The 19,258-nt window shown below is 36.3% G+C and overlaps 1 protein-coding gene across 3 annotated transcripts in view; it reads right to left on the bottom strand.

The window, feature by feature from the left end:
- ITGA4 (integrin subunit alpha 4) overlaps positions 1-19,258 on the bottom strand; it is an 80,887-nt gene that overhangs the window by 24,259 nt on the left and 37,370 nt on the right. The window contains exons 15-17 of one of the 3 annotated variants that reach the window (XM_024766449.1): positions 16,405-16,559; positions 6,327-6,476; positions 2,340-2,416 (exon numbers count right to left, since the gene is read on the bottom strand). In XM_024766449.1, the coding sequence (XP_024622217.1) occupies positions 2,340-2,416; positions 6,327-6,476; positions 16,405-16,559 (382 nt within the window). Of the gene's footprint in view, positions 1-2,339; positions 2,417-6,326; positions 6,477-16,404; positions 16,560-19,258 lie in introns of those variants that run through there. The other 2 variants (XM_024766459.1, XM_024766469.1) reach the window with 2 other exon arrangements.

Genomic DNA, 19,258 nt, shown 5'->3' on the forward strand with positions numbered 1-19,258 from the left:
GGGGGGGGGGGGGGGCTTTACCTAGAAAACAGCTGAGATTTATAAGATAAATAAGCATTAATCAGATAAGTCAAACTGAAAAGATACAGAGGCTCAGGAGAGCATGGCATGGCCACACAACTATTTTGCAATCAATGGAAAAAAGTCCTGTGGAATTGCTGAGGAAGTGCACTAAGGACTTTAGATGTTAATGAGCTACTGAAGCCTTGCTATCAAAAGTGTAAGTTAGAAAGGTCACTCTGGAAACATCTTGGTAGAGGAATTTGAATAATGTAAAATCAGAGGCCAGTAGCCCAGAAAGTGGTAAAGCTCAGTTGATTCAGGTAGGATATTGAGTGCCTGATTTGGAGCAATAGTAGTAGAGATGGAGAAGTATGATGGATAAAAAGCACATCTGGGTGGTAGTATTATAGGACTTGGTAATTTATTTGATGTCAGGGATAAGAGAGAGAGAAGAACGCAGGTTGAGCTCCAGGTTGTTGGCTTTGGTAACTAACTAATGGTTGTGTCACTGGTGGATAGTGACTGGGTACCCAAGACTGCATGTCTGATAGCCAGCTGGATGGGTGGGTGTGGAACTCAGAGACACTGATTTGGGCATAAGCAGTGGAGGCAGACCAGGTGAGGTTATGGTTGTGGGCAAGATTATCCAGGGAAAATATGGGAGTGTGAGAAGGAGCGAGAGAGGGCTATTAAGGGAGCCCAAAGAGGCAAATTCAGAGGTCCTCCAAACACAAGTGAGAAGGAGGGGCTAGAGAAGTAAAAGGAGATTGGGAGCAGGATGGCATCCGGGAAATTAAAAGACATTGAAAAAAAGGAAGTGAACAGCTGTCAAATTCTTCACAGGACAGCTCAAGTAATATCTGAAGTGTCCCCTGGATTTAAGCAGACCATTTCTTTGTTCAATTTATTCTTTTCCCTGCCTTTGATCCTCACACTTGTTTATATCTTCCCATAATTAAATAACATTTGATAAATACATAAAAATTCAGTTGAAGCTACTTGTTCCTAATAAATTCTCCCTCCCTTAATCACTGATGCTGTCATTTAGCTATGACTGCACAGAAATTTCTGTTAAAATTTGCCAGCGACATCCTTTTTCTCCCCCACCAGTCACATTTTAAGTGCCAACTTCCATGACCTTTCCTCAGTCATTATGCCCTCTGATGGCTACAAAATCACAGTATTAGGTCCCTCTTTTTACATTCTCCATTGGCTATTTCACCGTGGAGGTGGTTTTTCTCGTAGTTCTATGAAGATACTTTTTCAGTCTCCTGGAGTTAAGTCCTTATTCTTTTTAAGCTCTTTAAATAAAATTTACCCACCCCTCTCAAGATTTGATCCTTAGTTCTTTGTGAAATTCACATTCCCATCACAGGCATTCTCATAACTAATGCGAAGAGGACCTCCAAACATAATCCTGAACTAGATTTTCCACTGCAGAGCTACATATAGAAGTCTCATCAAATTCAACACACCCCAATTTAAACCTGCTTCCTCTATATCCCTACCTTCCCCAAACAGTCTCCCATATTCCTGCCCTGTCAGTGATGCCTCCTTGACCTCTTTCACTTTCCATACACATCCAGCTCTTAACCTGAAGTGTGGATTCTATCTCTCTGGTCCTCATTTTCACATCTTCCCTCTGACATGCAGAACAATTTCAACAGAGGGGATATAGACATGATACAGAATTACAATGGTTTATTTCCCAACATAAATAATGACGGCAATCAACATTTATCCAGTTTGCACTGTGGGCACTGTTCTAAGCACGTTTACATGTATTTTCTTTTTCCTGTTTCCCTTCTATGAATTTAGAAGACAAAGATGATTTATTCCCTTTCAAATGGGTCACATATATATTTAGGGATATCTTTGTTTTGTACATCAATCTGAATTATGTAACCAGTTTTTGGATGATAAAATACTAAGCATTATGTAGTAAAGGTTAGCTCACTTTGAACCAAAACTCTATTAACAGGCACTTACAGATGTCTGAAAAATAACTACAATTATGATAACAATAACCCAAAGCACATTTAAATCCTGAAATATCTTCCGAGTTATCAGTGAAAGGTTAAAATCATGCCTGATAAAACCATGGTGCTCACACATTCTCATTCTTTTGAAAAGTGGTAATCTTTGAGTGTATACTTATGTGACTGCTGTATAGAACACTTAGTCTCTTTCAGGAGAATGAGACTGCTGTTCTTTTCCAGGTCTTTAAATGCTGCTAACCCCCAAGGATTAGTTCTTAGTCCTTTACTCTTTAGAACCCACAGGCACACACCAATTACCCCATCCTGATAAGTAAGCAGAGAGCCAACTACACTTACCTCAAAAATCCAATTTTTGCAGAAACCTGTAAATCAGCAGAACAGTTTTCATGGGCACAAAATCTTGCAAAGTTTATCTGGAAATAAAATATGACAGTATTTTTTATCTTAGTTCAAATCAGTAGGTATATTTCTATGTTTTTTAAAGGATAAAATATCTATGACACATGAAAAAATAAAATTAATACAGCTAATTGGTAACTCCTTTATACCTTTTGAAGAGTTCGATTTGAGTATCAGTAGGTTCAGATGACAATTCCAGGGCTCAAAGGAACCACGTTCTTTCAATAGGTAAATTTAAAGCCTAAGTTTGTTAAGCGAAAGAAATAATTTCTTTCTTTCATAATAGTTGTATAAAAAGAAGTTTAATCAGACTGTGATAGTAACCTCTGTAAATGTTTAGAACCTGTACTGCCAAGATTTTCTTCGTTGAGTCCCTCTCGATTTTCTGGTGCTGCCGTTTGATCCCGCCTATTATGCATACGCATGACACTTAATTTTCACAGATGGCAGAACAGTGATTTTATATTGGTTGAAAATAATAAAATTTAGAAATTTTACTTTGAGGATACAGTGAATAAAAATAAATGATAGTTTATCAACAGGTTCCAGAATTTATTTAATTCTGAGTATTTTAACAGGACCCAGAGATACTACAAGGTACACAGGAAGCCCTGAGGTATACGTTGGACAAAGGAAAAATAGAGAGATACAAAAAGAAAGGAAGCTGAGAGGAACAGGTGAGAGAGGCAGAGATGCAGAAAAGAAAGATATCTAGAAAGTCAGAGAAGGAGCCAGGCACATGAAATGTGAAGTGGGTAGAGCGTTGTCAAATGGCACGTCAGACCAGAGACTGCCTATACCAGCGGGAGCAGCGGGAAAGTGTAAATAGTTCTCTAGATTATTAATATAATTTTTTTCTACTTCTCTTATTCGTAAAGCAGGTGGCTTGAAGAATCAAAATGTAGCTCATTTGTAGCTCATTCTAATATAACTACAAATTGCTAAGGTTTGGGCTTATGTACTTTACAATATTGAGAGGTTCATTATTAAAGACATTTAAAAGTAGTTGATACTGAAAACTGAAGTTCAACAGAAGAGTGAAAAAAACCGACTTCCATAAATATTTTCATACAAGGCTATAGAAAGACTTTGGTCTTAATTTATTATCTTCATTTGATCTAGTATTGTAGACCAGACAGTGCTGACTATAAGCTCAAATATGTTGAAGCGACTTAGGGGCAATTTTATCTGGACAGGATATGAACTAGACCTTTAAATGTCCCTTTCACCTTTTGCATTCTGTGTGCCATTACTGAATGTTTTAATGAATGCTTTAACCATGGCCCCAAACATCCTGTTGACTCTGTCTTTGTGTTGTTGGACAGTAAAAGTCTGAACAACTGGACTCCTGGGAATAAACACACAGTGAGTGAAACTGATATATTTTGGGATACATTTATTTTAAATTTTTAAAAAAAATCATCATTAGAGTATAATTGCTTTACAATGGTGTGTCGGTTTCTGCTTTATAAACCCCATTTGATCATGCTGTATGATCCTTTTAATGTGCTGCTGGATTCTGTTTGCTGGTATTTTGTTGAGGTTTTTTGCATCTATGTTCATCAGTGATATTGGCCTATAGTTTTCCTTCTCTGTGGCATCTTTGTCTGGTTTTGGTATCAGGGTGGCCTCACAGAATGAATTTGGGAGTGTTCCTTCCTCTGCTATATTTTGGAAGAGTTTGAGAAGTACAGGTGTTAGCTCTTCTATTAATATTTGATAGAATTTGCCTGTGAAGCCATCTGGTCCTGGGCTTTTGTTTGTTGGAAGATTTTAAATCACAGTCTCAATTTCAGTGCTTGTGATTGGTCTGTTTATATTTTCTATTTCTTCCTGGGTCAGTCTCAGAAGCTTCTGCTTTTCTGAGAATTTGTACATTACTTCCAGGTTGTCCATTTTATTGGCATATAGTTGCTTGTAGTAATTTCTCATGATCCTTTGTATTTTTGCAGTGTCAGTTGTTACTTCTTTTTCATTTCTAATTCTATTCATTTGAGTCTTCTCCCTTTTTTCTTGATGAGTCTGGCTAATGGTTTATCAATTTTGCTTATGTTCTCAAAGAACCAGCTGTTAGTTTTATTGATCTTTGCTACTGTTTCCTTCTTTTCTTTTCCATTTATTTCTGATCTCATCTTTATGATTTCTTTCCTTCTGCTAACCTTGGGTTTTTTTCTTCTTCTCTAATTGTTTTGGGTGTAAGGTTAGGTTGTTTATTTGAGATGTTTCTTGTTTCCTGCTATATACTTCCCTCTTAGAATTGCTTTTGCTGCATCCCATAGGTTTTGGGTCTTCATGTTTTAATTGTCATTTGCTTCTAGGTATTGATTTCCTCTTTGATTTCTTCAGTGATCTCTTGATTATTAAGTAGTATATTGTTTAGCCTCCATGTGTTTGTATTTTTTACAGACTTTTTACTGTAATTGATATCTAGTCTCATAGCATTGTGGTCGGAAAATATACTTGATATGATTTCAATTTTCTTAAATTTACCAAGGCTTGATTTGTGACCCAAGATGTGATCTATCCTGGAGGATGTTCCACGAGCACTTAAAGTATATTCTGTTGTTTTTGGCTGGAATGTCCTATAAATATCAATTAAGTCCATCTTGTTTAATGTATCATTTAAAGTTTGTGTTTTCTTATTTATTTTCATTTTGGATGATCTGTCCATTGGTGAAAGGGGGGTGTTAAAGTCCCCTACTATGACTGTGTTACTGTTGATTTCCCCTTTTATGGCTGTTAGCATTTGCCTTCTGTATTGAGGTGCTCCTATGTTGGGTCCATAAATATTTACAATTGTTATATCTTCTTCTTGGATCGATCTCTTGATCATTGTGTAGTGTCCTTCTTTGTCTCTCGTAATAGTCTTTATTTTAAAGTCTATTTTGCCTGATATGGGAATTGCTACTCCAGCTTTCTTTTGGTTTCCATTTGCATGGAATATCTTTTTCCATCCCCTCACTTTCAGTCTGTATGTGTCCCTAGGTCTGAAGTGGGTCTCTTGTAGACAGCATGTATACGGGGCTTTTTTTGGTATCCATTCAGCCAGTCTCTGTCTTTTGGTTGGAGCATTTAATCCATTTACATTTAAGGTAATTATCGATATGTATGTTCCTATTACCATCTTCTTAATTGTTTTGGGTTTGTTTTTGTAGGTCTTTTCCTTCTGTTGTGTTTCCTGCCTAGAGAAGTTCCTTTAGCATTTGCTGTAAAGCTGGTTTGGTGGCACTGAATTCTCTTAGCTTTTGCTTTTGTGTAACGTTTTAAATTTCTCCATCAAATCTGAATGAGATCCTTGCTGGGTAGAGTAATCTTGGTTGTAGGTTTTTCCCTTTCATCACTTCAGGGATACATTATAAAAAGCTGTTCACTGTTTAGAATGCAGGATCCATCTCAAAATGCACATACAGTTAAGTTAAAAAGTGAAACTGTTGTGTAACATAGATACACGTTTATAAATGAGTAAAATCTGACTAACAAGACATGAGTGAATCTGTGGGTAGGGTGAGTGAGATGGAGACAAACTGAAAAAGAAGGAGACAGAAAATGAGAAAGATAAGCTGAACACACATGACGATGCTGAATAACTCATGAATGCAACTCACTTCCATTAGGAGTGCTCTCTGGAAATATATTTTCTTCACTGGCAAGGCATCAAGGAGAGAAAATTAACATTTTATGTATATGGGAAACCACTGTTATGACTAAATGCATATTTAAAAGTATTCAGTTCAATATCCTAAAGGGAATATAAAAAATAAAGAAAAATGGAAAACAAGACATACCATAAATCTTTCTTATAAAAACATTATAATTTTAAATAAATTTAGAGAGAGTTCATTTCCTCAGAACTGTGTACTATTTCAAAAAAATTTCTTCAGTTATATGTCACATGATGTTTCAAATAAAAGAAAAAATTCCTACTGTTTTTGCAATGATGTCTTTCTCTTTCTTCTGCTGAAGAATTGGCTGAAGTGGTGGGAATTCCTCTGTACTTCGTTTACTGATGACATGATGCCCCAGGTGGTAAGCGGCTTCAATCTGAATTGGGGTGAGGATGTCCCGTACATCTTTCTAAAGAAATTGAAAGCCATATGAATTAATAACAAAAATAAGCATCTAAATAAAAAATATACATAAAGTCCCTCCTTTCCTGCATAAGGTCAAACACAATATATGGAAGTCAAAGAAAATCCTTTCCTTTTAAGCTAAATTGTTAAAAAATTGAACTATTTTCACACATTACAAAAGCAATCACATTTATTAGGAAAAAGACAAAACGTATTAAAAATGAAAAACCATAACTATCCAATAATAGTTATGCAGGTCTACATTTTGGCATATTTTCTTCAATGCTATTTTCTATGCATACAATTTTCTTATTAGTTGTTACAGTTTTTCTACATTTATTGTGCTTTTACACTTTACAAAGAAAGAGTTCTTGGATTTATTTATCAATGATACAGGAATTGTAACCCATTTGGAATCCATTCTGCTCTGTATGACACTCTTTTAAGTTTAATATCTTACTAATTTTTTACACAGCATTTATCATTCTTAATCTTCTTTATATGTAGTCAAAAAGTCTTTGAGTGATTAGGTTTTTAAAATTTATTGTCTTCTGCCCCCCAAGAAGTGACTCGTGAGTTTATTACACTGGTTGTCAATTCATATATTTTAATCTTTATTTCTACATGCAGGCATTATTTTTCTCTCTTTTAAAAACATTTTCCCATGAACTTAAAATTTATTTCATCTTTTCATTTGATTATTCAATAGCCCCTTCATTAAATGGGAATATACAACATTACTATCAAAATTATTTGCTAACATAAACTCGCACAAACACTAAAATAACTGACAAGAAAATAACTTTGAAGTAGTTTGGCATTCAATTAAGAAAACACTTCCCTAAAGAGTAAAGGTGTTCTAGAATCCCAAGTCTGTGAAAAAAAAAAAATGGAAGTCAAGTAAGATAAAAAACATGGCATCTCTTAGAAAGCGCTTCTCAGAGCAGCCCTGCCTATACAGATATGAGATTTTCAAAATATATTGAACAAAGCAGACTCATTTATTTTTCCCCCTATCTAAGAGGATGGGCAAATAAGATTCCACTATAAAGTAATCCATGAGGATTTATAACAGAATTCAGTTGACAATTTAAACTGCATGAAATAAGACATGTTGATGGCAAATCTATAGAACAAGTAGCTTATGCACAACAAAAATTAAAAGTATATATCATATCAGGATTTGAGAGAGAAGCTCACGATCAGCAGATACAGTCTACCTACACAGGAACTATGCAGTTTTTCTTTTTCTTTTTCTTGGCATTATAATTGTTACCATACTCAGAAGATATTCAAAGAATTGGTCACACACTTTGTCTTTCACACTAACAATTTAAATGTAAAGCTTGGCTTGACTCTACGTTTCATATGCCCGTTTCAATTTACATTTCTTCTGATTAAAAAAAAAAATAGATTCATCAAAGTCCCACTAAAGAAACTCAAGTGTTTTCATTGGGACTAGACATATTAATTTTAACCATAATTAAGCTTTATATTTATGAGGTTTATATTTACACTTAGTGAGTTCCTTAGTAGATCCATGACACTGTAACTGACAGACCTCCTACTGAATAATGTCAGTGGATTTCTATTTATCTAGACAATTCAGAGTTGGAATATAGCTTAAACATTTCTGCCTAAAAGCAGATTTCCAAAGCTCATAAATTAACAATCCCTACTGAATAGAAAAAAATACCTATCATACAGATTACTGCTATGCTATTTATGCCTATAGTAACTTTTGATAAAAATCAATGAAGTTAATAAAGATGACATTTCACATAAGACTACACCTATCCTATGTCTTTTATGTAATTATAAAAAAGGATGCAATTGTTTCTTCTCATCATTTACAACATTATACATAAATTATATAATATATATATATATATATATATATAAATTGGTTAAAAGCAAGTGGTCTGAAGGTAGAGTACTGGGGTTCAAACCTCAGGTCCTTCACTTGTTATCTCTATGTAACCTTGGGCAAATTACATAATCTGTCTATGGCACTATTACCTCATCTGAAAATGGTTGGTAATAATGATAATGAAAATGATGATTACGACACCTATACCTTATTGTGAGGATTCAATGACATAATGTATGTAAAACACTTAGTACAATGCCTGGTACGTATTAAGGTCTCAATAGATGTTAAATGTTATAATTATTATGTGTATATTACTGCAAAATGTAGCTATATAAGCCAACCAAGGAATTACAGAAGTTCAATTTCTTATAATAAATTCTGGTGACTATTTGGAAAGAAAAAGAAAAAAGAAAATTAGTCTATTGCCAACCAGTGAACACTAAATAGAAAATGGGCTACGTTTTCTACTAATACAACTATTAGACTGGTATTAATTAAGTGGTACCTGGAAGATGTGTAGCATGACTCAGAGTACTCAAGATCTCTCATGGCTTTTCCATTCTCACACATGGAGATGTTTTTATTAGATTACTTGGTAAGTGATCATCTCAACTCGAAACCTTGACCATATAGGAATGCTGCAAATCAAGGTCCAAATCCCAAGTTATCAACTTGTGAAAATGGAACAGCTTGAAGCCCTGAGTATTACAATAGCAAACTTGATTAAATTATTCCCTAGGTGTAGGAGCTAGACAGCTACTGACGGTCCCTCCACATGTCCACTGTTCTAATTCTTCTCAACAAGCTTGCTTTGACCACATCACATGTTATCTAATTCATACTAATTTTCCACAAGGTCTTCTCTACATCTGGTGTATATTACTTTCATTATCCTAATTTGCTATTAATTACGCCTTTCTCACAATATATAAAATGTACGTGCACTCTTGCAAGAACTGTATTTGACAGATATTCACACTTACTTAACTTTAACAGCTCCACCTAAGGACAAAAGCTATAATATCAAAAATTCTTAAAGTGACTAATTAATATACAGGAGGAAAAAGTAGATTTGCTTAAAATTTTTAATTTGGATGGCATGTGCTATCTATATTAAAAATAATGAAGATTCCATGCCACATTTTTATGGACAATTACATAAAACAGGGCACCCACAAGCATGCAAATTAGCACATGCCTGAAATTACACAAAGTCTGCCTTCTTGTCTGACTTTCACAGAAATTTTTATTATGGCCAGCTTGAGAACTGAGCTGTAGGCCCACGTCATCCTATTGTGTTTATGCAGTGAGGGAATTTATTTAAAGGGTGGAGCCAGAAATATTTATAAAATATTACTTAATGAACAATGATGTTGAGGTATAAACAAACATGTGAAAATATCTATTCATGGGTCTACTCTGTAGAAGACAGGATCTCGGGATACAAAACTGAAAGCCGGTGCCTACATTACACTTTAAAACCCATAAATCCACACATGTGGTGGAGAGATGAGCATTCTGATACATGCAGACACAAGTACAGAAGAGGGAGGGCCACCTAACCTACACTCGAAAGGGCATGGGAAAATTCTTACATAGAAGAATTTTAAGAAGGAATGTGATCAGATTTGTGTGGAGAAGGTTAAGACTGAGGCATAGATTGGAATCTGAGCTAGCAAGGCCCCGTGTTATTATAACCATTTTATCTAGTAAGTATGTTTCAGAGGGTGAACTATCAAACATCTGGGACTACAACTTCCTGAGAAAAGATAACACTCCCAAGACAGGTGCCCTCACCATCACACGAATAGAACATTACAGATTTTCCCTCACAGAATTCTTTAAAAAGCTCTGAGAACACATCATCTATAAATTTATTAAATATTGATTGATTGGGGGCCTTATGTAATGAGTTGTGCTAGCTGTAAGAAGAAAACAAACATGGAAAAGATATCCTGTCTTCAAAGACCTTGTAATCTAACCAAGAATTAATATATGATGGAATAATCAATCATCTACTAGGTTACCATAATATCAGTATAGTTATATAGTTGGTCTGTATTTAGATTTTCAGCAGAAATGCATGCATATATGGATTGGTCCACAGTGGTTAAAATATAACTACTTTGGAGCAAATGGTACTTCATTAAACTATGTGTTTGTATAGCTTAAAAATATAAGCAAATAAAATACAAATACATATATTTAGTAATCAAATATGTGTTCATTTTTTGAAGTTATTACTGAAAATGATGGGTTTTATAAGTTACCTAAGACTTAGATAACAAAATAAAATTCCTTTATTTCAGAAGTCCAAAATCCAGAATTTAGAGAAACCAAAGGAAAGAAAGAATAAACTAATCTACTAAATACATAGGCAGCTTGATTTCATGATTATTATACAACATACTAAAGCCACTGAACTCACTGGATCTCAGATACCAGTAGAGACAGGCATTCCTGGTCCAATGACTAAGCTAAATATTTCTAGATTTTATGGAATGCTGTAGACAGGAAGGGAATGTTTGTTTTCTTCTCAAACATCAGAGAGTATTTTGATGCAGAGATTCCATCAAGATCAATCAAGAAATATCTCTAAAAACCTGAAGGTAAGTCTCACTACCATGGCTGCTCCAACATTTCTAAATATTGTTGCCAATTGTTGAATGGGTTTCTCCAAATCAAAACAGCCTCAAAATTATCCTTTGTCCTAAAATCTTGTCCTAAGAAATCTCTAAGACCTAATCAAGTTGTACCTTTGAAGATAACAAAGATTCATTTTCATATGCTTACATGGATGGGGAAACATTTTCATAAAGGGAAAAGCGAGGTCCAAGAGAACAGAATTTCAATAGATAAAACACTATAAGGCCTAAAAAATTAACCATTTGCCTTCTACCACAGAAACCTTTTATTAACTCCCAATTCTAAATTCTAGATTCTCCTTTCATAACATCTAATAATTGTAAGGCTCTAACAGTAAAAATTAAAGCTTGGCACAGTTATAAACCACCAAAAAATGGAGTTCTATGAGGAAAAAAATAATTTCTGCCTTATTTTCTGAGGAATACATTTTGACCGTCCACATAAAACAGTCTCATGTAATACCTGTTTTAATTATGAGTAGATGAAGTAGACGTGAGAAAACTGATGTGCTTACCAACCAAATAAATGACCACATAGTCTCAGAAAAATAACATACCAGCAAATGCGTATGCTAGTGATGTGATACTTATTAGATTGCTAACAATGTCTCCTATAGTCCAAGAAGATCCAATACGTGAAACTAGAGAATGTGTGATTAAAAGAGAAGGACTTAATAAAAGCCAAGTTTTATGAGAAGATGTGGATTTTCTAAAATAGCCAAGTTCTCTACTATCAAAGACTGTGATGGGTTTTTTTAAAATACAAGTAGGTTTAAAGACTTTCATTTATGTGAGATCATCAAGGCGTTGTGAGCAAGAATAAAAATAAAATTCAATTCTTTTTCTCACCTTCAGGTCCCCAATGACTCTAATGTGTTGTCATACTGATGAAATCTTTCTGGCTCATTCTCTTTAATACTCAAGTCCAACAATGTGCTGCTCCCACTGGGACCTCCAATTCAACTTTGTTCCCCGGTCCCTCACACACCCTCTTGCTGTCCTCTCTCCTCTCCTTACCCTGCTTAATCTTCATGGCCAAAAATATAACCACTCCCTTGCATACTCCTCGGCTCTCTCGCGCGTTCCTTCTTTGCTTCACTCTACTGGCAGACCGCAACCATGGTTGATTGTAACTCTTCATCTACCCCCACCTGTAAGGTTGAACATGACTGGAAAAAACCACAACCATACTGACTCGTCTCACTTTCTGATGCAACTTAGAGCCTAACTCCATCTCAGGACCATACTGTACTTTCTCACTCTCCCACTCTCCTGGAAGACTACTTCACGTCTTCTTCCCGAACTCTAAACACCACTTCTCCCATTCCGATGGAAGCAAATGCCTTTGCTTTTTACTTCGCTGATAATATTAAAGCAATCAGAAGAGAACTTCCAGTCCTCTCAACCACATCTGCCCAGCATCTGCAAGGAAATAAACAAATGAACTATGCATGTGCTATCTAGAATCAATCCTTTCATCTGTACAATTAATCCCACCCTTTTTGCCCGCTTTGCACTGACGATTCTTTCCTCTTATCTATCTCATTTACTCTATTGGAACACACCCATCAGCATAAAAGCATGCTATTCCTCCCATCTTAAAAGAAACAAAAAGTCTCTCCACTTCTCTTGTCAGCTACTGACCCCCCACCCCTTTTCTTTAGCTCCCCTTGGAGCAAAAATCTGTGAAAGAATAAGCTACACTCTGTCTCCAATTCCTCTCCTCCTTTTCCTCTGAACTGCTGTCGTCATGATCACCAATAGCTTCTACATTGCTAAACCCAATGGTGAGTTCTTAGCCCTCATCTTCTTCAACTAAGAGGAAAGCACTGAAAACACTGTCGGGTGCCTTTCTCCTTGCCCTGCTTTATTCACTTCACTTCTGGGATGCCACGAGCTCCTGTTTTTCTTCCTTACTGATTAGTCCTTCTCATCTCCTTTGTAAGCCTTCTCTTCTCTCTAACCACTTCATGTTGTAGGGTCCGGAGTGCAGACCTTAGCTCTTTTCTCCTCCTGTGATGATCTCAGCCACCTCATATGACTTTCAAACCCATTCATATGCCAAAGGTGCATTGTTAGATTTCCAGTTCCATGCCCCTCTCCAATTCCAGATGAGTATATACAATACAAATGATTAACTGCTGTTTACACTTAAAAGTAAAATAGGTCTCTCCAGCTCCGCAGGTCCACAACTGAACTCCAACATTTTACACCCAAAAGTTGTTTCCCTTGCCCTACTGATGAAAACTGTATTCTTCTAGTTGTTTGGGCTAATGACTTTGGAGTCGTCTTGGAGCCTTTCTTTCTCAAATGCTAGACATCCAATCTGTCAGTAAATTTTGCAGAATCTGTCTTCTACTACTTCTCAGCAGATCCACTGCTACCACCTTCATTGGAGCCATCATCTCTCACCTGGCTTATTGCAGTGTCCTCTTCTTCCTGCGTCAACCTGTGGCCGCCTACTGTGTAGTCTCAACATAGCAGTTAGAGTATTCCTTTTTATTACTCAGTCAGATCATGTCAGTTATCTGCCCCAAACTCTACAATAGATCCCCATGTCACTTGGAGAAAAAGTCACAGGGTCTTATGCGATTTGACTCTTTTTCTACTGCTCTCCCCCTTGCTCACTCTTCCAGCCATCCTTGCCTTCTCATGGTTTCCTAAAACAACCAGGCTCATTCTTTTCTTGATGCTTTTTTACCTAGCTCTTCTTTCAGTAATGTTCTCCTCCTGGATCAGGGGTTCTCAAAGTACAGCTCTCAAACTGGCAGCATCAGCATCACCTGGGGACTTTGTAGAAAAGCAAATTCTCAGGCCTTGTTGAAGACATACTGAATCAAGAACTCTAGGTGGGGCCCAGCAATCTGTGTTTCAACAAGCCCCCCAGGTAATGCTGTTGCATGCTAAAGTTGCGGACCACTGCCCCAGACATCTACATGGTAACTCCTTAGCTTCCTTCAAGTCTTTGTTCAGATGTCACCTTCTGAATGAGGCCCACTCTGCCCACCCTATTTAAAATTGCATTCTTCACTCCTTCCCCAGCACCCTATAATTTCCTGTGCTCTGCTCTCCTTTCCTTTTTCCATCACCCATATAATCCTCTAAAACAGAGGTTCCCAATCCCCGGGCCATGGACCGGTACCGGTCTGTGGCCTGTTAGGAACCCGGCTGCACAGCAGGAGGTGAGTGAGGGGCAAGCGAGCGAAGCTTCATCTGCCGCTCCCCATTGCTCCCCATCGCTCACGCTACCTCCTGAACCATCCCCCCCGCCCCAGTGGAAAAACTGTCTTCCATGAAACCAGTCCCTGGTGCCTAAAAGGTTGGGGTCTGCTGCTCTAAAATACTATAAAATTTACATTTTGTTACTATTGTGTTACTATTGTTACATTTTGTGCCGTTGTTTATCTCACCACACTAGACTATAAACTCTATGAGGGTGCTAATCTTTTTGTGTCAGTCACTGACCCGTATAAGTGTCTCAAACAGAACCTGACACTACATAGGTACTCAATATCTATTAACTGGAAGAAGTGGAACTTAATTGGTACAGCCAACAGGAGCTATGCAAAGAAAGCATGCCCAACTAGCAGGCAGGGAGTCCTCTGAGAGGTGGGGGCTGTGGCCCTGAGCACATAATTAACAAGTGTCACCTTATTTCACTGTAAGGGGCGCTGAGGTAGAATGCACATGTATATTAACACTCCTGACACCGGACGCGCTTTACAGAGCAAAGGAACAATCCGGTTAATGTTTCCGAAAGCCTCGGGTACCATGCTGGTGGGGGTGGGAAATGCACTCATTATATTTTCATCTCCTCCTAAATAACAGCTAGGGGTCCTTGACAAAACTCAAGATCAGGGCAGCTGTTTCTGTGGTTCTTACACCTGCCTTCGGATTTGTTGCAAGGGAGAGTGTTGGAGTAGCCTTTTGCCTTTCTATGTATGAGTTTTAAAACGTCCCAAACAAAAGCAAGGTAAGTTAGGAAGGAAAAAAAAATATTGGAAGAAACAATCACTTTTTCAAAAACAGTCCCTCTATGTACCAATCCCAGAGCTAAGTGCTTTTTTATGACATTGACAGTATGGCCCAAAGTCACGGCTGTAACCTGCTTTTGTTGTGTTACCATGGTAGTGACAAGTATATATGCAACTAACACAGAAACCTCTGCTAAATTGTCGTTTCTGGTACAAATCTATTCTGAAGAAAGTACACAATTTTGATGAACCCTTAGTCATAGGAACAATGTCAAGAAACGGGACTAAATGAATCAGATCAATTTGCTGCCATTTATACAGATTCAACACAATATGTCTGTCAATGCCTGATGTTGGTCCTTTTATTGCCCTTTAAAATGGTCTCAATGTTAGGCTCTAAAATTGATTAACCTGAGTAAAATCAACTATGCAGAATTAAAAAGAAAAAACCCTCTTTAATCCCCACCACATCAATGATGGTTGCACTAATATCATTCTATACTCTTGGCTCTCAACCATCTAATAGCTTTACTCTAGTACGACAGTAAAAACTGTTAAGGGAAATGAGGAAATAGCATAGGGATTATTGCTGTTAGCATTTAATAGTCCTGATGCTTGTTTGCATTTGCTTGGAATAAGTATCTAAGGAAAAATTAAGTTCTACACTGAGGCTACTATTTGAAATCCCAGAAAAGGCTCCTGGGAATAGTTTGGCTTTTTTGTGACAGTAGTTTTTCTGATGAAGTACACCATTCCCTAATGAAAAAGACCTGGCACTGCTTCATACGATAAAATGTGATCAATGCAAGGAACGTGATGATCAGTTTGGGAATGAGTGTTTTAATAAAAGAAACATGAAACTGGCTGTGCTTTGGCAGGCTATACCCCCAAACCATCATGAGAAGCATCATCCTGGCCCACAGATGATCCCCATCACGCTACAACTGTGCAAGTTCCCACTGACATCACCGACAATGCTGGCATAGAGACAAAGGCACGATCCAAAAGCAGTCACGTTGGATTCTGCTTCTTAAAGTCACATGAAACATAAACCAACTTCCCTGCCTCCCCCCACCCTCCATTATCTACCAGGAATAGATCTGGGGCTCAGCAGAGCTATTCGACATTTACATTTTTAGGCAAGTGCATAAACAGAGAGGGACAATAGCAATTGTGAAGAGGAAAAGGCAAATCTTTAAAAAACAGTGACGCGGTAAAATGTGATACATGTGAAATAAGGAAGAAGCAAAACGTAGAGTTTGAATGATCTAGGTCTGTCACAGGATCCTCTAACATTTTGACGCTGGAACAATAGATCAGCTAGTTCAAGTAATACTTGCTTTTCACTGTGTTTTATAAAAGATACCAATGCAAGAAGATTTAAACATATTGATAATATTGAAGTTTACGTATCTGTTAATAAAAACAAGTTTACATTACCCGCATAAATGCTTGATGTGTTTTACAGTTAGCCACTCTGCTTGATACTTTTATGCTTCCTGTAATCACATCAGAAGTTCCATTGGAAGAAAAGTAAAATCTCGACGGAGACTCTGCCTTTCGGTTCACATCCAGGCTCATGTTATAAAACAAAACTGCAAACGTGTAGAGAGAATTGCAATTAGTATAATTATCTAAAGGCATTTGTTTTGTTATTTTTAAAGTGATAATAGTCAAAGTTATATAGAATACTGGATATATATTAAATTCTCTTCATTAAATAACTTCCTAAAAACTAACCTGAAATATGAAAGAGGGAACAACTTAAAATACACATTTCAAAAATTATTTTTATAAATTAAAAAAAAAGAGTTATAAACTTTTCTCTAGGTTTCTACTTTTAAAATTAACATCTTTAGTTATTTGCTTAATCCTCCTACATATAAACATTTCACAGCTACACTACCAAAGTTGTTACTAATAATAAAAGTCTCGAGTAAGGTTTCAGATTTCTTCGAGTCCTTTTGTCCGTAGAACGTCTGACTGAGGAAGTACAGGCACCCAAATGTCACTTGTAATAATTTTATCTTGTGTGGTTACAGAACTAATTTCATATATGGTTGGGTTCATTTATTTCCATTTGTTTCCAATTTGAGGGGTTGCTATTTTTCTTTTGATTTTTTTTTTTTTTAACGTGAAGTGAACACATGGTTTAAAAGTCAAACCTACATAAACAGCTGACTCACAGACATCTCCTTTCCAGCCCTAGACCCTGATTATTTCCCTTCCTTGTTTTTATTGGTTTCTGGTTGGATCTTCCAGTGTTGATTTATGCAAAAATAAACAAATATTCTCTCAATAAATATTCTGGCAGTTTGGTAAGAACTTATTTCAAATCTGACATGGTAAATGATGTGCTAAAGAAGATCTTCAATAACCAAAAAATTAAGGAAAATTTACAACAACCAAAAAAAATTCCAAGACCGATCTTACCAAGAAAGAGCGAGCTATTTCTTGAATATAAAAGGGTTCTTTGTCAGACTGGTGGTTGTCAGAGGTGAGGGGTGGGGGATGGGTGACGGGATCAAAAGGTACAAAGTTCTAGCTACAAAAAAAGTCATGGGGATGTAACGTACAGCATGGTGACAACAGCTAATCATACCGTATTGCACACTTGAAAGGTGCTAAGAGAGTAGATCTTAAAATTTCTTATCACAAGAAAAAAACATTTACAACTATGTATGACGATGGATGTTAACTAGACTTATTTTGGTGATTATTTTACAATATACACAAATATTGAATCATCTCATGTTTTATACCTGAAACTAATATAATGTTGTTCGTCAGTTATACCTCAATTTAAAAAATTGAAAAATAAAAGGCTTCTTTGCAAAACAAGCTACATCTAGTAGTCCACTGAGAGATCATTCATTATATAGGAGAAATAATTCATAAGTGATATTTAAAATAATTTATATTATTCCTCAAGTGTTCATTTACATTTTAGGAGTATCTTACTCTTCTGGAAGGATATTATCTACTTCAAGGAAACATAAGTATAAAACCTACATCACTCCTACAAATTTCAAATAAATCTTTCAACCTTCCTTTTATTTAGAAAATAAAGTCCAAATCAATTGGCTTCAAAATTACTATAACTGAGGTTCAATGCCTCAGAGATAGAGTTGCAAGTGAAATAGCCATCTACAAATTCATCCCTCTGAGCTCAGACAAGAGCACATGAAACAAGGGAAATAAAAATCCATTCACAGTAAGTGGCAAAATGTCCTGGTTTTATTAAATATGCTTACTACGTGAATTATTTCTCCCAAGCAGTCATTTTATGACAACTATAAAGCATGTTTTGTAACAATGCTGATTATTTATGATTTTCATATATTTGTTTTCAATCATTTAAAGAAATATTTGGTCACAATGGAATCGGTAGTACGACAAATACTGATTTTCCATAAAGGGAAATAGTTCTCTCTATTTAACATGTGTCTCTCAGATAATCATCAGCTTGTCTGTGTCACTGTGTTACTAGGGTCATGCTCTCCAACTGCTACTTCTTCCATCAATAACCGGATGAAGGTCTTGCCCACTGGCCTATCACTGCACCTTTAATGAGGACTTCTGCAGAGTACCATTGAAAATGAATCTTATCTATGATATCTGTAAGAAAAGAATCTAAAAAAGAATGAATATATGTATAACTGAATCATTTTGCTGTACACCTGAAACTAATACAACACTGTAAATCAACTATACTCCAATAAAATTAAAATTGTAAAAAAATGAATCTGATCTAAAATAGAAATACCAGGCTCATTCTCTACTTCTTATTACAGGCTAATTCAGACTGAGGCCTCTGCTACATATCTATAGCTTGGTTCAATAAGTATCTGCTACCCTTCATGATGTTTAGATGACACCCAGCAGGGTCATGGGAACAAACAACTCTTGATAGGCCTTGCGGGGCTCAGGAAGTATATGAATTATTAATGTCCAAATGGTAAACTCCGTTATGCTTCTCTTCTACCATGGGCTAGTTTCATTAGTAGTTATTCTAATATTAGCTTAAATATAACATAATTAGGAACATTAACCTGCTAGAAAAAAATGTAATGATTATGAAGTCACATATACGTTATTTGAGATTAACCACAATGTCGGATGAGCCATATCAAAGATACTTTCTCCAGAGCAGATCACTGAGAGTTGCCTATGTACAGGCAAATGGGCATGGCTCTTAGGAGCCGATAGTCATAGTAAATCCTTAAGAGATGTGTGTTATTTACGGAAATTAGAATCAGGGTCTAGACCCCAGATAAGCTTCTTCAATTACTCA

The sequence above is a fragment of the Neophocaena asiaeorientalis genome, unplaced genomic scaffold, assembly GCF_003031525.2.
Source record: "Neophocaena asiaeorientalis asiaeorientalis breed wild unplaced genomic scaffold, Neophocaena_asiaeorientalis_V1.1 scaffold113, whole genome shotgun sequence".
NCBI lineage: Eukaryota > Metazoa > Chordata > Mammalia > Artiodactyla > Phocoenidae > Neophocaena > Neophocaena asiaeorientalis.